General features: G+C 45.3%; 1 protein-coding gene across 1 annotated transcript in view; it reads left to right on the top strand.

Annotated features, from left to right (window-relative positions):
- The first annotated feature begins 1,873 nt into the window (after positions 1–1,873).
- The window catches only part of LOC137532707 (vomeronasal type-2 receptor 26-like), a 64,120-nt gene continuing 38,892 nt past the window's right edge, over positions 1,874–27,101 (top strand). Inside the window, exons 1-2 of the mRNA XM_068253541.1 lie at positions 1,874–2,127; positions 15,284–15,557. Of these exons, the coding sequence (XP_068109642.1) occupies positions 1,874–2,127; positions 15,284–15,557 (528 nt within the window). The remainder of the gene's footprint in view (positions 2,128–15,283; positions 15,558–27,101) is intronic.

The raw sequence follows: 27,101 nt of genomic DNA, 5'->3' as shown, positions 1-27,101 counted from the left end.
TCCCAAGTCCACGCAGGCAAGACAGGACGCTCCAGCGATCTCAGGGTGATGTCGGACATGCGGACATTCTTTAGTCCAACTTCTCGCCATAGTCCTTCCAGATCCACCCTCCACCAATGCCTGGACCGGCAGGTAGCCGACTACCTGGCCTTGAGTGTGGATGTAGACTCTGCAAAAAGCGACAATGAACCCTTGGACTACTGATTGCGCAGACTTGACCTGTGGCCAGAGCTGTCCCAATTTGCCATCCAACTTCTCTCTTGCCCTGCCGCAAGCGTCCTGTCAGAAAGGACCTCCAGTAAAGCTGGAGGCATTGTCACTGAGAAGAGAAGTCGCCTAAGTCACGACAGTGTTCAGTACCTGACCTTTATCAAAATGAATGAGGCATTGATCACGGAGGGCTACTGCACGACCGAAGACTAAGTCAGTCCCCACACACAGCATCTCTGCCTGCAGGCCACTTGCCTTCTCCGCCACTACCAACAGGGTCCAGGACTCTAGGCGGATTCCTGCATTTTTAAGGCCACTGCTAAGAGCGGCCGCTACACTAACTTTTCTGGTGCGTGTACATGCCTGCCTAATTTTTCTGGCTGCACTACGGGCAGCTGCAACAAATAAACAAAATGCATGTACATGTGCCCATCCCCCTTCGTGATCATTACCTTGCCGCGGTGAAGGGGCTTGAGTATCACAATGAAGCAATGACCGCCGGCTATTTGAGTGTCTCGGGTGGGGGTGGGACACAAAAGATAATAAGGTCGTTGCTTCATTGTGGTCAGACCAAATTTGATCAGCTGGACAGTCACTGTTGTTCTTTCATTGAGCTACCACAGCCCGGCGACCATATGGGCTTGAAAACCGCCACAGCCCACACTCTCGCCACGGTGCGCACCAGTCCAGCACGGCCGTCACTACGCAAACAGCTGTTTGCGGTGCGTTACACAGTGAGTTTGGTGTGTCAGTGTGAAGCAGAACTCTAATTACACTCCCTGATGGATGTATACCCATGCAAGATGTTTGAAAGCACTTTAGGCCTGCAATTTAGCATTCAAAGTGATTTCTGCCCTTAAAACGCTGCTTTGCGTCAAATCCAGATTTTTCCCCAGGACTTTTGGCATGTATCCCACTCCGCCATGCTCCTCTCCAGGTGTTAGACCCCTTGAAACATCTTTTCCATCAGTTTTGTGGCCAGCATAATTTTTTCTATTTTTCAAAGTTCGCATCCCCATTGAAGTCTATAGCTTTTCCGTGAACCGAACCATCCGCAAAGGTTCGCGAACGGAAAATCGGAGGTTCGCGACATCATTATTGCTAAGTAACCCCTATTAGATGGACTGGCGCTCGCTAAGTGAAGAAGAGGCTGGAAGGGGGGGGGGGGGGGGGGGAGGTCCCATCAGAATTTGCTGGGGGCCCCATAATTCATAGATATAGTAAGATAAACAGTGAATATCAGCAATTTCCACTGACCAATGTGTCACATGTACAGATATTTGTGTATGTTTAGCTTGTCAGATTTCTGGTCAATATAGAATGTGTGCAATATGACAGGTCCTCTTAGCGTGATGCGTTTTGTGTTACTAGATGCCATAGCACCAGTTTTACTCCTCTTGTCCTTATTATTATTTGATAAATACAATTGTAGAAATACATCAAGTGTGATTAATAAAGAAATACAAAGATACAAAAAAAACTGAATTAGAAGTGATGCGGCTTTTAGAATTGTGGAGATATTTCAGCTCGGTGTAGCTGCTGCTGCTGGTGTAAATATTCTTCAGGAAAGGTTTATATAGTGAGAGGATTTGTGCTGATCACCAGCTGATGATGAAGGCAGGAGAGCTGCACCCTCGTAGATTCCATCATTCCTCCCTGAGACATGGAGAGGTCGGGACTGAGGCTTCCCTCCATCGTGATTGGTGTCACAGTCTATGGGGTCTTCCTATGTCCCTCATCCTGCAGAATATCCTACAACTCCTCTTCCCAATGCACAATCACTGCAACCAGGCCTGACTCTCCTGTGCAGTATCACAGCGATGGGGATGTCATTATTGGGGGACTCTTCAACCTGAGATGGGGCCAACCTGAAACTCTTACCTTCAGGAAGCAAGCCTCTAGAATTTCATGCAGAAAGTAAGTGGGGTTGTTGTTAGCAAGTTTCATATCCTCAGCAAAATCCACTGCTTATGGGAGAAATCAATAGAGTGCAGCAGGCTAGTATTGTGAGAGCAGAGCTGGCCTGCATATGTTATCCGCCAAAGCAGTCATATTCCGTAGTAAGGTTGGGTGTGGCTTCCTCCATCTAACTGATGCCAATGTGTCAGTCTGTGACCTCTAATCATGCCCTTACCACACAACTGGACAGAGCAACACCTAGGCCCATATTCACTTTCCATATTCAATTTCTCCTGAGATTTTTCCTAAGTGATCTTTACACACATTGCCATAAAATGCCTTTTAAACTACCGGCAAGCAAAACAAAAACAAAAAATACTCAAAATAATTATGATAGTAATTTTTTTTTTTTACCAACTTTAGGGTATTTTTTTTTTGATTGAAAAATGTTTACAAATATTTTAAAGAAAATATGAAAATGATCTCCCAGGCGATAACTCAGGAGAAAAAGTGAACTGCATGTGGACCCTGGTGTTAAGGGAGCCACACACAATTCAATCAAATATATTCAATGTTATGTTAATCCATAAAAACAACCATTAAACAGAAAAATGTAAAGCTCTATTTCTTTGTAAGAAAAAAGGTTGAATGGTTACGGGGAGATTGTCAATTTCTTGATTTACAGACCAGACAATGTTTCCAAATGTTTTTTTTTTTTTTTTTTTCATATTTGGGGAAAAATTCAAGATGTGTATGATACATTCAAAAATATAAAAAATATATATTGTGCGTAGCCACCTTAGCACTGTGGAGCTTCTGACCACCTGGATGTGTGACAGAGGTGTAGTCAGAGCTCACAGATGGACAGACAGGTGTGAGGGCGGGGTGTGCGGGCAGGGGGGCACACACCACTACACAACAGAAATGACAGGTTCAGCAGGCAACACATACAGCCAGGGCTGGCACTTCCATAGAGGCAAAGGGGGCAATTGTCCCAGGGTCCCAGATCTTGTAGGGGTTAGTGCTAATCGTAATCAGCTAATTACAATTACGCAAAATTTCATGTAAATATTCTCAATTACGTATAAACGTAAAAAAAAAATGTTTCCAAAAAATACCTTGTAGTTTTTGAGAAAATGGATTTTAACCACTTTACCCACCGCGCGTACGTATTTCTCCGCCCCTTTTTCCATCCTTTAACAACCAGGGACGGAGAAATACGTACTTTCCGCGTTCCCGACGCTGTCCGCGCTCCCGCTCGTAAACACGCCGCCTGCCGCTAGTAAACACGCCGCCGCCCGCTCGCCCAGAGATCAATGAACGGGAAAATCCATTCCCGTTCGTTGATCTAAGCCCCGCAATGATCCGCTGCTCTCCTATGGGCAGCGCGATCATTGTGAGAAAAAACTCACGTGTCCAGCCTCCTTATACTTCCTCCAAGCTTCCAGAAGGAAGCTTGGAGGTCGCATTAAAACAAAAAGTTACTGTGGCCATCTTGTGGCCAAATAGTAAACTACACCCTACACATTTTTCACATACAAATAAATGACTTTTACACATAAAATTAACTCATTACCTCCCACACTCCCCATTTTTTTTTTTTTTTGTAATTAAAAAAAAAAATAAAAAATTTACAATTAAAAAAAATACATAAATAGTTACCTTAGGGACTGAACTTTTTAAATATTTATGTCAAGAGGGTATAACACTGTTACTTTATAAACTATGGGCTTGTAATTAGGGATGGACGCAAAAATGAAAAAAATGCACCTTTATTTCCAAATAAAATATTGGCGCCAAAAATTGTGATAGGGACATAATTTAAATGGTTTTAGAACCGGGACAAAATGGCAAATACATTTCATGGGTTTTAATTACAGTAGCATGCATTATTTAAAAACTATAATGGCCGAAAACTGAAAAATAATTATTTTTTTCCCCACATTTTTCCTATTTTCCCATTAAAACACATTTAGAAAAAAATAATTCTTGGCATAATGTCCCACCTAAAGAAAGCCTAATTGGTGGCGGAAAAAACAAGATATAGTTCATTTCATTGCGATAAGTAATGATAAAGTTATAGACGAATGAATGGAAGGAGCGCTGAAAGGTGAAAATTGCTCTGGTGCTCAGGGGGTAAAACCCCTCAGTGGTGAAGTGGTTAAAAATGGATTTTAAAAATGCAAAGAAAAAACTGTTTTTTAAACTTAGAAAAATGACATTTAAAAAACATTTTTCTTTTCATTTTTAAAATCAATTTTCTCAAAAACTACAAGGCCCTTTTATCACTTGTACCCACTATTCTCTTTAATATATGTAGCAATTTTGGTGTCAATAGCTTGTATTGGGGCTTTGCTATTAACTGCCAAAGAAATACGCGAAATAAGGCGAAAATTATGAAATATTACTATTACATATTAAATTAATTACGAGTTTCTCTAAAATTTTGCATTACGATTACAATGCTTAATTGCACATTTTGATGCAAAATTTTGGCTCACCACTGGTAGGGGCCTCCCTCCATTCCAGATATAGTGACCCCATACATGCCTGCAAGAAATGAGGAAGAGAGGCGCTATGGGGAGGAGTCAGGAGTGTAGAGCGTGGTGCTGCCTCCTGTGTCCTGCCTGGATTAGGTAAGACCCCGCTGTGTGTCCACTCCCCTCCAGCTATGTTGGCCCCATACATGCCTGCAGGGAATGAGGAAGAGAGGCGCCATGGGGAGGAGTCCGGAGTGTAGAGCATGGTGCTGCCATGTGTGTCCTGCCTGGATTAAGTAAGTCCCCAGTGTGTCCCCCTCCCCTCCAGTTATGGTGGCCCCATACATGCCTGCAGGGAATGAGGAAGAGAGGCGCTGTGGGGAGGAGTCCGGAGCATAGAGCACAGTGCTGCCATGTGTGTCCTGCCTGGATTAGGTAAGACCCCAGTGTGTCCCCCTCCCCTCCAGTTATGGTGACCCCCTACATGCCTGCAGGGAATGAGGAAGAGAGGCGCTGTGGGGAGGAGTCCGGAGCATAGAGCTAGAGATGAGCATAATGATTTAATTACGATTTCGCGAAATTTCGCGTAATTAGTGTAATTACGATTATGGCCGTAAGTACATAATCGTAATGAAGAAGGATTTCGTGAAATTCTGCGTAAGCGTAATTTTCGCATTACAGTGGGTATCGCGAAATTACGTTTGCCTTGCATGCAATCGTTTGTAAGCGTAGTTACATAACGTAATTTCGCGATAGTTCATATTACTGTAAGCATTAATTTTCGCATCGTTTTCACGTTACGCATATAAAATTCGCCATGTAGTGATATTTCGCATCAAAATTCGCCATGCAGATGAAAACGCAAAAAAAAAAATAAGCTAAATTTCGCGAAAATTAAGCGAACCCGAAATTACGTTATGGTTTAACGCGAAATTACGTTATGAACAAAACACGAAATTACGCGTTGACAATTACGCTTACGGTATTTTCAATTACGATTTTAATGGCAATTACGCTACCATAATTTCGCATCGTAATAGCAAATTTCGCATGCGTAATTATAGTAACGCGAAATGTCGAAAATTTCGGCTCAACACTACATAGAGCACAGTGCTGCCATGTGTGTCCTGCCTGGATTAGGTAAGACCCCAGTGTGTCCCCCTCCCCTCCAGCTATGGTGACCCCATACATGCCTGCAGGGAATGAGGAAGAGAGGCGCTGTGGGGAGGAGTCCGGAGCATAGAGCACAGTGCTGCCATGTGTGTCCTGCCTGCATTAGGTAAGACCCCAGTGTGTCCCGTTCTCCTCCCCTCCAGCTATGGTGACCCCATACATGCCTGCAGAAAATGAGGAAGAGAGGCGCTATGGGGGGGAGTCCGGAGTGTAGAGCATGGTGCTGCCATGTGTGTCCTGCCTGCATTAGGTAAGACCCCGATGTGTGTCCCCCTCCCCTCCAGCTATGGTGACCCCATACATGCCTGCAGGGAATGAGGAAGAGAGGCGCCATGGGGAGGAGTCCAGAGCATAGAGCACAGTGCTGCCATGTGTGTCCTGCCTGGATTAGGTAAGACCCCAGTGTGTCCCCCTCCCCTCCAGCTATGGTGACCCCATACATGCCTGCAGGGAATGAGGAAGAGAGGCGCTGTGGGGAGGAGTCCGGAGCATAGAGCACAGTGCTGCCATGTGTGTCCTGCCTGCATTAGGTAAGACCCCAGTGTGTCCCGTTCTCCTCCCCTCCAGCTATGGTGACCCCATACATGCCTGCAGAAAATGAGGAAGAGAGGCGCTATGGGGGGGGGGGGGGGGTCCGGAGTGTAGAGCATGGTGCTGCCATGTGTGTCCTGCCTGCATTAGGTAGGACCCCGATGTGTGTCCCCCTCCCCTCCAGCTATGGTGACCCCATACATGCCTGCAGGGAATGAGGAAGTGAGGCGCCATGGGGAGGAGTCCAGAGCATAGAGCACAGTGCTGTCATGTGTGTCCTGCCTGGATTAGGTAAGACCCCAGTGTGTCCCCCTCCACTCCAGCTATGGTGACCCCATACATGCCTGCAGGGAATGAGGAAGAGAGGCGCTGTGGGGAGGAGTCCGGAGCATAGAGCACAGTGCTGCCATGTGTGTCCTGCTTGCATTAGGTAAGACCCCAGTGTGTCCCGTTCCCCTCCCCTCCAGCTATGGTGACCCCATACATGCCTGCAGGGAATGAGGAAGAGAGGTGCTGTGAGGAGAAGTCCGGAGTGTAGAGCGTGGTGCTGCCTCCTGTGTCCTGTCTGGATTAGGTAAGACCTTGATGTGTGTCCTCTCCCCTCCAGCTATGGTGACCCCATACATGCCTGCAGGGAATGAGGAAGAGAGGGGGAGGAGTCTGGAGTTTAGAGCATGGTGCTGCCTCCTGTGTCCTGCCAGGATTAGGTAAGAGAGAGAGTGTGTCCCCCTCCCCTCCAGCTATGGTGACCCATTCCTGCAGAGAATGAGGAAAAGAGGTGCGGTGGGGAGGAGGCCGGAGTGTAGAGCACAGTGCTGCCTCCTGTATCCCCGCCCCTCCAGCTATGGTGACCCCATACATTCCTGCAGGGAATGAGGAAGAGAGGTGCCATGTGGAAGAGTCTGGAGTGTAGGGCATGGTGCTGCCATGTGTGTCCTGCCTGGATTAGGTAAGACCCCACTGTGTGTCCCCTCCCCATCCCGCTATGGTGACCCCCTACATGCCTGCAGGGAAGATCAAGTTAACAGGCCCAGGCAGGGCATCGGACCTTTGACACTAATTGCCTGCCCGGCATCCCTGCTGAGTGTGACAGCGGGAAGAAGAGTGGGACTGGGACTAGTGTTGGGCGAACAGTGTTCGCCACTGTTCGGGTTCTGCAGAACATCACCCTGTTCGGGTGATGTTCGAGTTCGGCCGAACACCTGATGGTGTTCGGTCTTTTAAGTTCGGGTTCGCCCCGAACTTCTGTATGCCCCCGAACAGGGCCGAACAGGGCCCCTGTTCGGGCGAACAGGGCCCTGTTCGGCCGAACAGGCCGCAATACGGCCCCCCTATGGGGTCGCAGGCATAAGGGGGGAGCATGCCCCGATCGCGGGGGGGGTCGGAAATTCCCCCCACCCCCTCCGCTAGCGCTCCCCCCTCTGCCCGCTTCCCCATAAAAAAAGTTTAAATCAAGTTCAATAGTAGTGTACCTGGGCTGGTGGCATTGGCTGGCAGTGGAGTGAGGAGGAGGAGGAGTCCGAGTAGCAGAGTGACGTTGAGGCCGGGCAGCGGGCGGTTCAGCGCTAGTACCCTTGTGGTACTTCCGCCCTTTCTCTGACCTCACGTCCTCTGCATACGAGGGTACGCATCACGCGTACCCTCGTATGCGTCATCACGCAGAGGACGTGAGGTCAGAGAAAGGGCGGAAGTACCACAAGGGTACTAGCGCTGAACCGCCCGCTGCCCGGCCTCAACGTCACTCTGCTATTCGGACTCCTCCTCCTCCTCACTCCACTGCCAGCCAATGCCACCAGCCCAGGTACTATTGAACTTGATTTAAACTTTTTGTATGGGGAAGCGGGCAGAGGGGGGAGCGCTAGCGGAGGGGGTGGGGGGAATTTCCGACCCCCCCCGCGACCGGGGCATGCTCCCCCCTTATGCCTGCGACCCCATAGGGCCCCCAAAATGGGCATGTTCGGGGGTCCCATTGACTCCCATTGAGTTCGGCGTTCGGGCCGAACATGCCGAACATCTGGCCCATGTTCGGCCTGTTCGGCCCGAACCCGAACATCCAGGTGTTCGCCCAACACTAACTGGGACATGGAGGGAGCCATCAGAGAGAGGAGAGCGAGTGCTGGGAACACGCGGGTGACATGGTGAGTCAGTGTGTGTGACATCACTGACAGTGGGGACTCGAGGAAGCAGAACTAGCAGCAGCTCCTGGAAACAGGTAAAGCATGGGCTTCTGTTTGCACAGTGTGTAAGTTACTGTGCATTGCCTGCTGCTGTATACATACACACATCCTACTAATATTATAAACTAGCTGGACGCCCGGCGTTGCCCGTTTCCTAACCCTAACACACAATTACTTAATTACCCCTTTTCTGAATTTGAACCCAAATCACCCAATGGACAAGTGTACCAGGTACAGGTGATTAACAGTGCAAGAGGCTTGTGCCATCAACAGTGCAAGAATGGCAGCAATGAAATATTCCCCTTAAAAATCAATAGGTGAATTTTGATTGGCTTTTATAGGCTCCACCCACTTTTCTGAATATTAATCCCAGTTACCCAGTGACCAACTGTGCAAAGTTTGAGAAGCCTACCATTAACAGTGTAAGAATGGCTGCAGTTTACATTTTCCCAATGAAATTTGTATTTTTCTCCACCCACTGATTTCCTGAAATTATTCGAGTATGTATTTAGCTGGTGTTGGCTCCGCCTACTTTTTCTAACCCTAATACACAATTACTCAATGACCAAGTTTGTGCGCTTTGCGGTCTTTGGCATCAATAATTTGCATTGAGATTAAACAAATCTGATTGGCTGTTTGTGGCTCCACCCCTTTGTCTAAATTTGAACCCCAGTCACCCAATGACCAACTGTACCAGGTTTAAGGCTTGTGCCATTAGCAGTGCAAGAATGGCAGCAATTACATATTCCCCTTGAAAATCAATAGGTGAATTTTGATTAGCTTTTGTAGGCTCCACCCACTTTTTTGAATAATACTCCAAGTCACCCAGTGACCAATTGTGCAAAGTTTGAGAACCCTACCATTAACAGTGTAAGAATGGCTGCAGTTTACATTTTCTCAGTGACATGTGTATTTGTCTCCGCCCACTGATGTTGCGGTATTGGCCGATCATGTATTTGGCTGGTGTTGGCTGCGCCCACTTTTCCTAACCTTAACACAAGTTTGTGAGCTTTGCGATCATTGGCATCAATAACCTGCATTAAAATAAAAACAAATCAGATTGGCTGTTTGTGGCTCCACCCCATTTTATCAATTTAAATCCCAGTCACTCAATGATCAACTGTGCCAAGTTTGAGGATTGTGCCATTAACAGTGCAAGAATGGCAGCAATTACATATTCCCCTGAAAAATCCATAGGTAATTTTTGATTGGCTATTGTAGGCTCCACCCACTTTTCTGAATATTAAGCCCAGTCACCCAGTAATTAACTGTGTAAAGTTTGAGAACCCTACAATTAATAGTGTAAGGAGGGCTGCAGTTTACATTTTCTCAGTAAAATGTGTATTTGTCTCCGCCCACTTATGACCCCGTGTTGCCCGCTTATGTATTTTGCTGGTGTTGGCTGTGCCCACTTTTCTAACCCTCACACACAATTAATCAATTACTCAATTACCAAGTTTGTGAGCTTTGCGGTGTTTGTCATCAATAATTTGCAATGGAATGAAACAAATCTAATTGGCTGTTTTTGGCTCCACCCCTCTTTCTCAAATTGAACCCAAGTCACCCAATGACCAACTGTACCTGGTTTAAGGCTTGTGCCGTTAACAGTGCAAGAATGGTAGCAATTACATATTACCCTTGAAAATCAATAGGTGAATTTTGATTGGCTTTTGTAGGCTCCACCAACTTCTCTGAATATTAATCCCAGTCACCCAATGACCAATTGTGCAAAGTTTGAGAACCCTACCATTAACAGTGTAAGAATGGCTGCAGTTTACATTTTCTCAGTAAAATTTGCATTTGTCTCCGCCTACTGATGACCCGGCATTGCCCGATTATGTATTTTGCAGTAGTGATGGGCCGAACTGTTTGGCTGGCGAACCTCTCTGGGCCTCTTACTACTTCCGAGTTTCAATGACCCGGAGTAGTACGCCTGCGCTGCCCGGCGGAGCGCGTCCTAGATCGCGCTCCTGTTGCCGGGCACTATCTGCGCATGAACGTGACGTCACTCATGCTGTCACACTCATGCTGTCACGCACGTTCGCTGGCGAACGGTTCGGGAACTGATCGCCACATCTTTATTTTGCAGGTGCTGGCTGCGCCCACTTTTCCTAACCCTAACACACAATTAATTAATGACTCAATGACCAAGTTTGTGAGCTTTGCGGTCTTTGGCATCAATAACCTGCATTAAAATGAAACAAATCATATTGGCTGTTTGTGGCTCCACCCTGTTTTATGAAATTAAACCCCAGTCACCCAATGATCAACTGTACCAGGTTTGAGGCTTGTGCCATTAACAGTGCAAGAATGGCAGCAATGAAATATTCCCCTGAAAAATCAATAGGTAATTTTTGATTGCCTTTTGTAGGCTCCACCCACTTTTCTGAATCTTAATCCCAGTCACCCAGTAACAAACTGTGCAAAGTTTGAGAACTTTACCATTAACCATTGTATACAATGAACAGAGGCGCCAAAAGTATAAGATTAGATTAAATGAGCTTAAAAACCAACTTAAATGGCAAAATTGAAGGAGGAAGTGGTGGTCTTACCTCCCTCAAGCAGACACAACAACGACTGCGATTCAGACAGTCAAACACATTTATTAGGAACTCCAAAAAGAAATGCAGCGCGTTTCGCAGGTTCAACCCCGCTTCATCAGGCAATATAGGGAGGAGTATCAAACTGAAAATGCCAGAGACCAAAGTATGAATACACTCGTACAATCACAAATGTGTTATTATATAATATTCAAAAATAGTGATTTCAATATAATAAACTGAGTTCAAATGCAAAACTATGGATTAAATATATAAGGTATGCCCATGATTTAATTAATTTCAGAATACATGTATCTTGGAAAAACACATATACATAGCCCAACATGGTAATACATATGGTTCCCTCAATTAACTCAATAAATTGAGTTCAAATGCAAAACTATGGATTTTGTATATTCAGTATGTCACTAATAACACAATTCTCAGAATAAATGTATCTCGGAACAACCCAACCCAGGCCAGTGATGTAACTAGTGATGTAATGCTGGGCGGGGAAAGGGAAGAAAAAAAGTTACATCACTGGCCTGTCCACACTGTCCACATGGCAGTCCCTGATTGGCCCATACTCACCCAACACCTATTTAAGCTGCTATGGCTTGCTCTTTCATTACAGAGGCGCTTAATTTGAATCCTTGTGCAGATTGGTAAGTCACTTTGCTACATCTTTTGGAATCTTGACTCCTAGTTTGTATAATTATGCTTTACACATCCTTAGAGTGATACCAGCAAAACCTTTATTACCTTTAGTTTAGTCACTCCTTATCCAGGACAAATACCTGATACTGAATACACTATTATTCACTATTAAACACCCACTACTTCAATTCATATGCAGCACATGGATGTTGTATTAGATCAGTTAAAACAATCACTCATTTGCTGCAATTTCTCTGCATTGCCATGTTTGGCTATGGGTTGTTCCGAAATACATTTATTCTGAGAATTGTGTTATTAGTGACATACTGAATATACAAAATCCATAGTTTTGCATTTGAACTCAATTTATTGAGTTAATTGAGGGAACCATATGCATTACCATGTTGGGCTATGTATATGTGTTTTTCCAAGATACATGTATTCTGAAATTAATTAAATCATGGGCTTACCTTATATATTTAATCCATAGTTTTGCATTTGAACTCAGTTTATTATATTGAAATCACTATTTTTGAATATTATATAATAACACATTTGTGATTGTACGAGTGTATTCATACTTTGGTCTCTGGCATTTTCAGTTTGATACTCCTCCCTATATTGCCTGATGAAGCGGGGTTGAACCTGCGAAACGCGTTGCATTTCTTTTTGGAGTTCCTAATAAATGTTTTTGACTGTCTGAATCGCAGTCGTTGTCGTGTCTGCTTGAGGGAGGTAAGACCACCACTTCCTCCTTCAATTTTGCCATTTAAGTTGGTTTTTAAGCTCATTTAATCTAATCCTATACTTTTGGCGCCTCTGTTCATTGTATACAATTTTGAGTCCACCCTTGGTGGAGGGTTGCTACCCTTTCTTCCTGTCTACAGAGAGCGACTTCTTAATCCTGAGTGGGGTCAGGACAATCTCCCCACCTGCCTTTACAGTGGTTGCCTGCTGGTGACCCTGACTTGTGAGTATTTAGCAATACAAACTTATTGCCACCTTGTCCAGTACGAATTACACTATTGGGGCTCTTGGTGTTCCCTGTTTTTACCATTAACCAATTCACAACTGAGGGGTTTTCCCCTTAAAAACCAGAGCATTTTTCACTCCTCCCAGGCAGTCTTCATTTATTTATTTATTAGGCAACATGATTGGTTATTGGGGACTGGGGTCCCCAAAACCAATCATTGGACTGTGGAGCTGGTGTGCACGTGCGCAAACATCCAAACATCCGACTTTTGCACGCGCAATTTGCCACGATTCGCGCGAATTGCGGCAAATTGCGCGTGCAAAAGTCCGCGAACGGCACTTCACATGCTAACTGTTTAGCATACCCGTGCTAAACAGTTTGTACGGCTTTGCGAATCAAGCCCTAAGTGTATTTTGGGGAACTGCTGCCAGATTGTGTCGGTTTGGGGGACCACTGCTGTCAGATTGCATTTATTTTGGGTGTTACGTGTATTTTGGGTGATCCGCTGCCAGGTTTTGCGTGTTTTGGGGAACTGCTTCCAGATTATGTGTATGTTGGGGGAACTGCTGCTGCCACATTGTCTATTTTGGGGGAACCACTGCCATATTACCTGTATTTTGGAGCAACTTCTACCAGATTATGTGTCTTTTTGGTGAAATGCTGTCAGATTACATCTATTTTTGGGGAAAACGCTACGGCAGAGCTCAAACTTCCCCAGCAGACCTTTTACGTCACTTCTAAGGTCATGTATATTTGGCCCCACCCATGACCACGCCCACATTATGCTTGGCCACGCCCACCACTGGGATTTTTTTTGGGTGAGTCCACTCACCTCTTTTCTCAGGACTAGACCCCTGCCAGCCCCTTCAGCTATGGTGATCCCACCCATACATGCATGCAGGGAATAAGGAAGAGAGGCACTATGGGGAGGAGTCAAGAACATACAGCACGGTGCTGACTCCTGTGTCCTGTCTGGATTAGGTAAAACCCTGCTGTGTGTCCCCCGCCCCTTCAGCTATGGTGACCCTATATATGCCTGCAGGGAATAAGGAAGAGAGGCGCTTTGGGGAGGAGTCAGGAGTGTAGAGCATGGTCCTTCCTCCTTTGTCCTGACTAGATTAGGTAAGACCCCGCTGCGTGCTGGTTGAATACAAGTAGCTTTATGTCAGAATTTGCCAGGGGTATGAATAATTATGGGCAGCACTGTATGTTCCATTTTGTAGGTGAATTGGTGTAATAAGTGCATATAGTGAATATTGACAGTATCTGTAGACCAAATAGCAAAGTTAATTTTCACTATATCACACACCTATCTGGCGTATATACTCAAGTATTAGCCAGGATTTTGAGACCAAAAAAGTGGCCCAAGAGTGGTGGTCTCGGCTTATACTTGAGTCACCAGTAGTTGCTAATACTCCCCCCCCCACCCCCTACCCCCCCCCCCCCCCCACACACACACACACCAAATGAGCCAGTCACCACAATATACTTGCAGAGAGAAGGCTGTGTGTCCCCTCCTGGGATGTGCAAAGTGCTCTCCACTCTTTACTATGCCCATGGCTGTAGCAAATTAAAGGACATTAGATGGCCATGTGCCTCTGTGAACTGGAGCAGAATGTCACGGACCCTCTCGTTTTCCACCCCCGATGATTGTCCCCTGCTGTACGCATGGTGCTGTATTGTTCCATTACTTAGTGGTCTGCACCACAATGGTTCCCTTCTAGCTTGTAAGAAGCAGCCTCTCGGCACTATTACACCCTCTAGTGGTGCCTGTGATCATGTGCGCATCTGCAGGGATCATAGCAATGAGACACTGCATATTAAAAACTAGAGGGGAATCATTCTGGTGCAGACCGGTAAGTAAAGGAACAAAACTGTGCTATGCTTACAACAGGGGACATGCTGGGGGGAGGGTGGAACCAGCTGGTCTGTGAGTCTTGGATAGGGGGCAGCTTTCCCAGCAGCACATCCATCTAAGTGCCTTTAATTTGCTACAGCCTGGGCATAGTAGAGAGCGGGGGTCTGATTTACAATGTTCTCTGGTCTGGCGATGGGGATGGGTGGGAATCAGCACACGACCATCTAACGGCCCTTCATTTCTAGAGCCATGGGCACAGTACAGAGCTGAGAGCTCTCTGTACATGGGGGGAGAGGGAAGACAGAGGGTCTGCCTAACTATACTCTGCTGTGGGGAAGGGGGGGGGTGCACACAGTCAACAAGAAGATCTGCTAGACTGCACAAAGTGAGCACACAGCCAATGGGAAGCTGCCAGTCTACACAAAATATGCTCAAGATGGGGGCCGACAGTACTATGCACAATGGGTGGGGGGGTTACAGAGGTATGCCATGGCAAACAACACAAGGTGGGCAAACATCAATCTGCACATGAGGGGGCTTATACTCGAGTCAATCATTTTTTCCCATTTTTTTTTAAATGGTAAATGTTGGGGGGTCAGCTTATATTTGAATATCTATCTATCTATCTATCTATCTATCTATCTATCTATCTATCTATCTATCTATCTATCTATCTATCTATCTATCTATCTATCTATCTATCTATCTAACTACCTTATCAGTCTGTCTGTCTCTCTATATTTTTAATCATTATACTGTATTTTTCTTGTCCACAATCTTTGCAGCCCGAGTTTTACGGACTATTTAGAACTGCGGATATTTGTACTCACAGTCAGAGAAATTAATGAGGATAAGGAGCTTCTCCCCAACGTTACTCTGGGGTATAAGTTGCATGACAACTGCAGAGATCTGATACAGACTGTGCATAATATTATAACAATGTTATCAGGAGATGAGATGGAGGCTCCAAACTATTCCTGTATGAAGGAGGGGGAAGTAGCTGCCTTTGTGGGTGAGGATGGGATGGCAGAATTACTGGACATGTACGGCTACGTTATGGTAAGGACTGTTACCTGTATTTATGGGTATTCTGACTCATCGTGGCTTACAGAAGGGAGTAATGACCACATGACTCCAGCTCTGCCAACAACACAGAAGGAGGTTCCTGGTTATTGCACAGCACAGACGAGCAGGCACAGCGTTTCAGGAAGGTGCCCTTATTAAGAGTCTGTTAACCTGAAAGCTGAGACGATAATTATACATCACATTACATACAACACGCCCCCTAAAGAAAGACCAACACTTTAGTAGGAAGTGTTTCTTCAAAATGATTTCCTGCAAAATGAGGAGACAAATACATGAAATAATAAATACATTAAAGTTATCTGAATCCTGTCGGTTGTGTGGTGGATATCAGGATGCTTATAGGACTGTTGGGGTCAAGGGTTGATATTGGGGTGCTCTGGGGTGTAGAGTGAATATTGAGGAGCTCAGGGGGAGGGGGTCTGTGTGTGTTGATTGAATATTAGGGTGCTCAGAGGGTGTAGGGTGGATATTGGGGTGCTCAGGGGAGTGTAGTGTGGATATTGGGTGATCAAAAGACTGTGGTGGTGTAGGGTGGATATTGGGGTGATCTGGGGCTGTAGGCAGGGCCGGTTTAAACAACAATGGGGCCCCAGGGCAAAATAAACATGGGGGCCCCCCCCAACATATACCCCAGAACAAAAATCGGCATTAGGGGACTTTTTTTGCAGCTGGTATAGTCAGGGTGTGAAGTCCCAATCAGTCGAAGCTCCACATTCTAGTTATCCCAGCCTGCATGGGGGACAAGGGGTTAAAAAGTTTCAGGAGGGGGACCCCACATAATTTTTTTTTTTTAAATTCCCACACTCTATACATAAAAAAAAATTGGGAAAATAGAAAAAAATGCCAGGGATCTTCATACAGCCATATTGCGGTTGTATAGCGATCCCTGGCCAAAGCGCTGCGGCTGCGTATAGACCCCCTGGAAACCACGTCAGGAAATTTATTGCGCTTTTGTTTGATGCATGTAAAAGTACACTACCATTAGATTTGCTACTAAAAGTGACATTTACCGCATTTAAAAGTATACTTTTTTCCTTCGAAACTTTAAAATCGATTTTCTCAAAAACTATAAGGTCTTTTTGAAAAATTGTTTTTTTTCCTCTTAATCCTAATGATCTCCTTAACATATCCCGCAAATTTAGGGTTTCTAGCATTTAAGGTGGATTTGCTATCAACCATTAAAGTCGGCAGGTTTTTAAATGTGTATTTTTTTTTCGTTTGAAACTTTAAAATCGATTTTTTCAAAAACTATACGGCCGATTTGAATTTTTTTTCCTCTTGTAGCCACTGGGGGCCCCTAGAAGCTCTGGAGCCCTGGGGCAGCTGCCTCCCCTGCCTCTATGGTAGTGCCGGCCCTGGCTGTAGGGTGGTTATTGGGGTACTTGTAAATGTTTCTCCTCTCAGTAGCAATCTTTGTGTAGTGGTTTGTAGTGGTCGCCATGCTTATGCGCACATTCGCAGGAGTGCAGGCAATTGCAGGTTTTCCAGCCCCTATGGTCGAGCTGAGGTAGTCCAACGACAGTTAAAGAGAACCTGTACTGAGTAAAAATATTTAAAATAAACACATGAGGTAACTTCAAATGAAAATTATATAGTTACCTCGCCATCAGTTCCTCTCAGAAGCTCACCATTTTCTTCTGACAATAATCCCTTCCAGTTCTGACAATATTTTGTCAGATCTGAAATATATCAGTTGCTGTCAGTTATAGCTGAGAGGAAAACTGATGTACCAGGTAATGTCCATGTTTCCCTATGGCTCAAGTGGGCGATGTTACAGTTTAACTGTGTGCTGACCAGAAAGCTGCTATGGGGTAATGGCCATTTTCTAAATGGAGGACGGAAAATTCCCTTGATCACAGTGAACAAATAGGACGCAGGAGAGGAGAAAGAGACTGAGGAGTAGACTACATGGAAGGTAAGTATGACTTGTGTATGCTTATTTTGACTTTTAATTTTCAGTTCAGGTTTTCTTTAAGTGACTTAAAAAAACACTGATTCTGCATGGAGGCCGTATACAGTACATGGGGCAGTAGTGGATATTAGATGCCAGTAGTGGTGGTGAAGGATTAGTGGGTTATGATCGGATAATTGCAATGTAACAACAGCAAGAAAAAGAAAGACAGCCCTTAGAAGGATGAAGTACTGTAGCACTGACTGCACCTGTTTGCAAAAGCTAAAGTGCACCGTGTGGACACACTGAACATCAATATCACAAGTTCAAAACACAGCCTATAGAAGGGCTCTGGGGTTATGTAGATGGTGAATTGGTTCTGTAGCAGCAAGAAACTCCACTGCGGACACAGAACACAGGCCTAACTAACGCTTTCCCTAATAGCAGTACATCTCTCCCTGATCTGCTTAACACAGAAGCCAAACACAGACTGCAAAATGGCTGCTGTGCTGGCTTTCTGATAGGTAAGGAGGGTGTTCCAGGTGGGAGGGATAACTGATGTGTCATGTGTCTGCTGACTCTGGGGTGAGGGGTACATTTTTGGCTCAATTATAATGCACAGGGGGTGAATCAAACAAGACATTTGTTCGCGAACAGACGCAAACACCCATTGTTTGCTGCAAACTATTCTCCAGGTGAACAGTTCAGGGCCATCTCTAATGCCATCATGCCAACGCTACATACCAAAGAGAAGAAGAAGTAATCGTGGTCAAGAATCAAATGCCAAATGCCCTCATGCTAACATTAGTGATGGCCCGACTTGTTTGCCAATAAACAGTTCCCCACAAAGAATTCTAGTTCGCGCTCGCATCGGGCAGGCAGACACATGGCGCGTTCGACCCGCCCCCTATACATCATCACGGAGCCAAACTTTGACCTCTCACCCCAGAGTCAGCAGGCACATTTCAGCCAATCAGCTAGCCCTCCCTCCTGTACCACACCCCCCCTCTAAAAACACCAGCACAACAGGCATTTTACAGTCTTCCTGTAGCTGCTGTGAGTGAGAGCAGGGAGAGAGTTAGACTGCAAATAGGGAAAGCGTTAGTTAGGCCTCTGTTCTGGGTCCTCACTAAGCTTCTTGCTGTTAGTACAGCATCCTGAGCACCCAAAAACCATTCTAAGGGCTGGTACATTGGTTTTTTAGATATTATATTGCAGTTCTGTGTGTGTGACTGTGCACAGTGCAGTGACTTTAGCGGCTGGACACATGCGTACACACACTGCTGCTAGTGCAGTACCTTGCACAATACCCTCCTAAGTGTTTTTTTGTTTTCCCTCTCAGTGTTATACTGCAGTTTTTTGTGTCTAAATTTAGCTGCTGGACACAGGTGTGCACACTGCTGCTAGTGGTGGTACAGTATCTTGCACAATACCCCACATCATAAGTGTTTTTTTTCTTGATGTTGTTATTATATTGCAGTTCTGTGTGTCTGACTGCACTGACTGTGCACAGTGCACCACTGACTTAAGCTGTTTTACACAGAGCACAGACTGCTGCTAGTAGTGGTACAATTCCTTGTACAATACCCATAATAAGTGTTTTTTTTTCTCTCTTGATATTGTTATTTTGCAATTCTCTGTCTCCAGTGCATGTTAGTGGTTGAGGCCAGTCTGCTGGTGGTCATAGCAGTGCTACAACTACATAACCCAATAATCCTTCACCACCACTACTGGCATCATCTAGTATTTGATCACTACTGCCTCCCGTATTAGGCCTATATTGTGAGTGATCGTTGCAGATAATATTATATAAACCCATCGGTCACCTGACCTGCGTGAAGTGACAACCAGTTCCTCCTCAATGGCAGGGTATGAATATTGTGAAATAGTAATTTAAAAAAATGACAGACAGAGGCAGTCAGCACTGTAGGGGTCATGCTGCTGTGATTTCCGGTGGCCATAGAATAATGGCCAGTGTTCAGGGGGCGCTTATCCTGAACTCACAAAATGCTGATAATAATAATCTGAACATTTGTATAGCGCTTTTCTCCTGTCAGACTCAAAGCGCTCAAGAGCTGCAGCCACTGGGACGCGCTCAAGAGGCCACCCTGCAGTGTTATAGTCTTGCCTTGAACTCCTTACTGAATAGGTACTGACCCTAGCCAGGATTCAAACCCTGGTCTCCCATGTTAAAGGCAGTGCCCTTAACCAGTACTCTATTCAGCCACTAATGACGTACTTGACTGGCTTACACAGCGCACTTCATCTTCTACCATTTCTGCTCAGAACCTTGCCGCACCTTCCTCCTACTGCTCTGATTCAGGCACCCCATGACTTACAGCTCACCCCACCACCACCACTAGCACCACAGCCGCTTCACTTGATGTGTCACAGGAGTTATTTACACATCAGTTTGAGGAAATTAGTGATGCACAAGCATTATTGCCAGAGAATGGAGATAAGGATGTTACACCTGATATGTCTCAGCCAGGCGACATTACACAGATGGACGTAAGGTGTCATGAGGCTGATGTACCCGCTGCTGCTGCCTTTTGTGTTTCTGAGTTGTCAGATACAAGTGAAGCAGCTGATGATGACAATGTATCCATGCACGTGATGTAGGTTCCTGCAAGAAGAGATGAGGAGGGGGGCAGTTCAGATGGGGAGACAGAGATGAGATGAGTTGGAAGCAGTAGGAGCTTGCAAGGACTTGCTGGCACTGGCAAACAGCATGTATCAGCACCTGGGGTCAGCCAGCCAACATGCACGCCAAAACCACCACCAGAATGCCATCCTCACAAAGCTCAGCAGTGTGGCATTTGTGTGTGTGTGTGTCCCTCTGACAAGGGAGTCAGGGTGTCATCAGGCAGTCCAGGAAGGTGTTTGCCCAGTTTGTACATGGCCACGGTGCACTTTGATGAGATTTGGCGGCAAAACAACATGCCAGTGAGGCGCTTGACTTGTGACAGCCCGACTCACTGGAATTCCATGCTCATAATGTTTGAATGCCTGCTTCCACAAGAATGAGCCATTAATGAGTATCGGTATGACCCGGGTGCTACAACAGGCTCTGCAGAGCTGGGTTTTTTGCCGCGTTACTGGGTGCTCATGGTTAGTTGTACTGAGGGCACCATCAGCGACCTCATACCATATGCTTTCTTCCTGGAGCGTGCCCTGCATAAAGTGCTTCATCAGTCCATAGATCAGTGACCAGGAAGAGGAAAAGCTGTGGTTGACATCACCACCACCTTTTGAGGACCCTTGTTATGGTAAGTGGCTGGGGGGAGTCAGAGGAGGAGACCTTGGATGACATCAGTGAGGACGAGGAACAGGAGATGGCTACCTCTGCGTCCAACCTTGTAAAAACGGGTCTGTGATGTTGTCCTTCCTGCTGAAGGACCCCCATATAAAAAGGCTAAAGGAGAAGGGCCTGTACTGGGTGGCAACGCTACTAGACCCTCGGTATAAGCACAAAGTGGCAGAAATGTTACCAACTTACCAGAAGTCAGAAAGGATGAGGCGTTTGCAAAACTGTCTGGGAATTATTCTGTACAATGTGTATAGGGGTAAAGTCATAGCAGCACAGGAATATAACAGGGAATAGGTGCCAATAATCCTCCTCATACGGCCAAGCCAGCAAGGACAGGACACTTTACCGATATGTTGGTAACGTTGGACATGCAGAGTTTTTTAGTCCAATTTATCACCACAACCCTATAGGGTTCACCCTTAGAGATCACCTCCACCAACAGGTAGTGCACTACCTGGCGTTAACTGCTAATATCGAGGAGCGATGAACCCAAGGACTACTGGGTGTGCAGGCTTAACCTGTAGCCAGAGCTGTCATAATTTGCCATCAAGCTTTTGGCTTACCCTGCCTCAAGCGTCCTGTCAGAAAGGACCTTCAGCGCAGCAGGAGGCATTGTCACAGAGAAGAGAAGTCGCCTAGGTCACCAAAGTGTTCATTACCTGACCTTTATGAAGATGAATGAGGCATGGACCCCAGAGGGTTACTGCACGCTGGAAGACTTGTGACTCAGTCCCCAAACAGCTGTCTTTCCTCTCTACACCCTGCATGACTACTGAGCTGTCTTTCTCTGCCACCACCAACTAGGCTCCAAACATTTTTTTTGGTGGAAATATTTTATACAGGTAAATTCTGAATTTTTCAGGCCGCTGCTACAGCGGCTGCAACAAAACCAAATTTTTCTGGATTCTGGTGCTACACAGTGGCTGCAGAAATGTACACATAAATTCTTCTTAGTGATCGTTACCTTGCCGCGGTGAAGGGGCTTGTGTATCACAATAAAGCAATGACCTATATTAGCATGTTGGCGGCACACCCAAGACAATAAGGTCATTTCTTCATTGTGGACAGACTAAATTCAATCGGCTGGATACGTTTTTTTATGGTGACCTCAGGTGATCAATTAAGCCTACTAAGCCAACACTGGGCCCACACTGCAGAATCAGTGTTTTTTTGGTCACTTTACAGTTGTTGCACTACCTCAGCCCGTCCATAGGGGCTGGAAAACCGCTCACGCTGCACTCTCACAAACCTGCGCACAAGCACGGCAACCACTACACAGCACTACCCAAAGATTGCCGCTGAGTAGACAAACATTTATGTCCTGAGAGTGCCAACCATTAAAAACAATGCTCTTTGTGATTGTTTGCAGAGCATTTAAAAGGGGTTTGGTCTGTCAGTGTGAAGCGAGCCTAACCCTTACACTACCTGATCGACATGTACAAACACACACTGCACGTTTTACATTTTTGGTATGTAAACCTGTACCATCCATGTGCAGAGCCACCTCAGTCTCTTGTCAGTGTCACCACAGTTGCAATAATCATTTTTTTCAATCAAAAATATTTTTTTGTATGTAAAATGTATATGCCATGACAACATCATTCTGGCCTCTGCTACAGTGGCTGCAACAAACAATTTTTTTCTAAAAAAAAATGTTTTTTGTATGTGTAAACCAGTACCATGGGCGGAGCCAAGTCTCTGCATCTTGTCAGCGTCATCAGGGCTGCACCCAACATTTTTACCCCCAAAAAACAAGAATGTATTGATGAACTTTGTTATAAAGAGTTGGATTCAGGCTGCAACCCTGTCTTCCCACAGGCCTGGGGGGAAAGGGTGTTCTTTTCACTTTCACACTGCACTTGTTCCCAGTGTATGAGCTCTTGATGGCATTGTATGTTTTCCCTCCTATTCTGCTCCCTAGGAGTCTCGGGAACAAACCTGGGTGCCACACTGAGTCAAAAACCTTTTTAACCATTTCAGCCCGCGGGTATTTTCCCCCTTATGCATCAGAGCAATTTTCACCTCCCATTCATTCGCTAATAACTTTGTCACTAATTAACACAATGAATTGATCTATATCTTGTTTTTTCCGCCACCAATTAGGCTTTCTTTGGGTGGTACATTTTGCTAAGAATTATTTTTTTCTAAATGCATTTTCACAGGAATAGTAAGAAAAAAAATGAAAAACATGCATTATCTCTCAGTTTACGGCCATTATAGCTTTGAAATAATACATGTTACCATACTTAAAACCTATGTATTTTATTTGCCTATTTACTCCGGGTATTACATTATTTAAATGATGTCCCTATCACAATGTATGGTGCCAATATTTTATTTGGAAATAAAGGAGCATTTTTTCAGTTTTGCACCCATCACTATTTACAAGCTTATAATTTAAAAAAAATGTTTGTAATATACCCTCTTCACTTGCATATTGAAAAGTTCAGACCCTTAGTGAACTATTTATGTTTTCATTTTTTTCATTGGAATTTCTTTTTTTTTTTTTTCATAAAAAAATTTATTTGGGTAATTGTTGGTGTGGGAAGTAAACAGTTAATTGTAAATGTAATAATGTGTGTTTATTTTACTAAAAATGTATGTAGATGTAGTTTACTATTTGGCCACAAGATGGCCACAGTGAATTTTATCTTTTTTAGCCCTGGAAGTGAAGTGCTCGCTTCCAGGAAACATATGGTGGACGGGAAACTTTTTTTTGTCAGAAAGACTGTGGCTTCTGATGAGAAGCCGTCGGTCTTTCTACCGGGGACTTAGATCAATGAATGGGAACCAGGTTCCCATTCATTGATCTCCGGGCTTGCGGAAGTTCGATTCGCCCCATAATGCTGTATTGAGCAAAATTTTTACCCTCCATTTCACTGTCAGCAGATATGTTATTGTCAAACACACTGCTTTCAGTGCTAGAGAACCCTCCCTTCAAGCTAGGTCCTTTATACCATTTGACTCAGTTGTCTGCCTACACTAATTAGTTATGGGACAGCTGCTACACACTCTGCTAGGTAGATTTTAATTGGTCTCCTCCCTCCTACCGGGGGGAGGAGGGTCTCTTCTGCCAGGGAATTATACTATTTTAAAAACCAGTATACATCATACCATAGCTGGTACATCATACCATAGCTGGGGATACATACATGAGTATACATCATACCATAGCTGGGAATCGAACCCAGATCTCACTGTGTGGTGGGCACGTCACCCTAAGCACTGTACCACTACAGAAGTAAGTGAAGCTAGCCTAAAATTTAACATTTATGCTCAATGCAATAGAACCATTAGTTTGCTTAAAGGAGAACTGTAGTGAGAGGTATATGGAGGCTGCCATATTGATTTCCTTTTAAGTTATACCAGTTGCATGGCAGCCCTGCTGATTTATTTGGCTGCAGTAATAATAATAATCCAAACATTTAAATAGTGCTTTTCTCCTGTCAGACTCAAAGCGCTCAAGAGCTGCAAGCCACAGGGACGTGCTCAAGAGGCCACCCTGCAGTGTTAGGGAGTCTTGCCTTGAACTCCTTACTGAATAGGTACTTGACTAAGGCAGGATTCAAACCCTGGTCTCCCATGTCAAAGGCAGAGCCCTTAACCAGTACACTATCCAGCAACTGTAGTGTGAATCACACCAGAAACAAGCATGCAGCTAATCTTGTCAGATCTTACAAAAATGTCAAACACCAGATCTGCTGCATGCTTGTTCAGGGTCTAGGGCTAAAAGTATTGGAGGCAGAGGATCTGCAGGATAGCCAGGTAACTGGTATTGCTTAAAAGGAAATCAATATGGTAGCCTCCATATACCTTTCACTACAGTTCTCCTTTAAAGGGAACCTTAACTGAGAATGATATGGATGTTTCCTGTAAACAATACCAGTTGCCTGGCAGTCCAGCTGATCTTTGTGACTGCAATAGTGGCTGAATCACACCCTGAAACAAGCATGCAGCTAATCCAGTCTGACTTCAGCCCGAGCACCTGATCTGCATGCTTGTTCAGGGGATGTGGCTAAAAGTATTAGAGACACAGGATCAGCAGGCGATTCAGGCAACTGGTATTATTTTAAAAGGAAAAATCCATATCCTTCTCCGTTTAGGTTCCCTTTAAGGATTTGTAGCATAAAAGCCAACTCACATTGGCTGGGATTTGAACCTGGGTCTCACTGTATGGTGGGCAAGCACACTAACCACTAAACCAACTGAAGCTGGCCTGAAATTGCTGGCCTAAAATTTACTATTTATGCTCAATACAAGAGAAAAAGTAGACAAGACAAATAACACAAAAGAGAAGGCCATGTCTGGCTAAATATCTGTAAGCAGTGGCTGCATGGTGTAATGGATAAGGGCGCTGCCTCTGACAAAGGAGACCCGAGTTCAAATCTCAGCTCTGTCTGTTCAGTAAGCCAGCACCTATTTGGTAGGAGACCTTAGGCAAGTCTTTCTAACACTGATACTGCCTATAGAGGATGCCCTAGTGGCTGCAGCTCTGGTCCTTTGAGTCCGCCAGGAGAAAAGTGTGATATAAATGTTATTTGTCTTGTCTACTTTTTCTCTTGTATTGAGCATAGTGTTGGGCGAACAGTGTTCGCCACTGTTAAGGTTCTGCAGAACATCACCCTGTTCGGGTGATGTTCGAGTTCGGCCATATGGCCGAACTAAGAGCGCATGCCCTAACGTTACCCGAACGTTCGGCTAGCGCTGTGATTGGCCGAACGGGTCACGTGTAGTGTTGGGCGAACATCTAGATGTTCGGGTTCGGGCCGAACATGGCCGCGATGTTCGGGTGTTCGAGCCGAACTCCGAACATAATAGAAGTCAATGGGGACCCAAACTTTCGTGCTTTGTAAAGCCTCCTTATATGCTACATACCCAAAATTTACAGGGTATATGCACCTTGGGAGTGGGTACAAGAGGAAAATTTTTTTTAGCAAAAAGAGCTTATAGTTTTTGAGAAAATCGATTTTAAAGTTTCAAAGGGAAAACTGTCTTTTAAATGCGGGAAATGTCTGTTTTCTTTGCACAGGTAACATGCTTTTTGTCGGCATGCAGTCATAAATGTAATACAGATAAGAGGTTCCAGGAAAAGGGACCGGTAACACTAACCCAGCAGCAGCACACGTGATGGAACAGGAGGAGGGTGGCGCAGGAGGAGAAGGCCACGCTTTGAGACACAACAACACAGGCCTTGCATGAGGACAAGAAGCGTGCGGATAGCAATTTGCGTTTTGTCACCATGCAGTCATAAATTTAATACAGATGAGAGGTTCAATAAACAGGAACCAGAAACGCTAACCCATCACAGATGTTCATTGTTCATGTTACTTGGTTGGGGTCCGGGAGTGTTGCGTAGTCGTTTCCAATCCAGGATTGATTCATTTTAATTTGAGTCAGACGGTCTGCATTTTCTGTGGAGAGGCGGATACGCCGATCTGTGACAATGCCTCCAGCAGCACTGAAACAGCGTTCCGACATAACGCTGGCTGCCGGGCAAGCCAGCACCTCTATTGCGTACATTGCCAGTTTGTGCCAGGTGTCTAGCTTCGATACCCAATAGTTGAAGGGTGCAGATGGATTGTTCAACACAGCTATGCCATCTGACATGTAGTCCTTGACCATCTTCTCCAGGCGATCGGTGTTGGAGGTGGATCTGCACGCTTGCTGTTCTGTGTGCTGCTGCATGGGTGTCAGAAAATTTTCCCACTCCAAGGACATTGCCGATACCATTCCCTTTTGGGCACTAGCTGCGGCTTGTGTTGTTTGCTGCCCTCCTGGTCGTCCTGGGTTTGCGGAAGTCAGTCTGTCGGCGAACAACTGGCTAGAGGAGGGGGAGGATGTCAATCTCCTCTTTAAAGTCTCCACAAGGGCCTGCTGGTATTCTTCCATTTTGACCTGTCGGACTCTTTCTTCAAGCAGTTTTGGAACATTGTGTTTGTACCGTGGATCCAGAAGGGTATAAACCCAGTAATTGGTGTTGTCCAAAATGTGCACAATGCGTGGGTCGTGTTCAATGCAGTCCTAGGCCGAAGAGGTCATAGCCTAGGGTCACAAAAACCTGTTTATTTGGGCTATTTCAATGGTAGTGATGGTGACGTACATAAATCTCAGCCATGGCCGTTAACAACGTCTGAATTTCACGAAATGTCTCATGCAGGTAGAAGACATATTGTTAGCTGTGTTGTTAGACATATTGTTAGACTTGGATTCCAAAGATGGGGTCCCTACATCTCTGCAAACCAGAGTTACAGGGGTCCAAAATTGGTAAAATCCCCCATAGGCTTTCATTGGGCCTCCTATTTACAGTTCCAAAATC

This window comes from Hyperolius riggenbachi, chromosome 1 (genome assembly GCF_040937935.1).
Source record: "Hyperolius riggenbachi isolate aHypRig1 chromosome 1, aHypRig1.pri, whole genome shotgun sequence".
Classification (NCBI taxonomy): domain Eukaryota; kingdom Metazoa; phylum Chordata; class Amphibia; order Anura; family Hyperoliidae; genus Hyperolius; species Hyperolius riggenbachi.
This window is presented reverse-complemented; position numbering and strand designations above follow the sequence as displayed.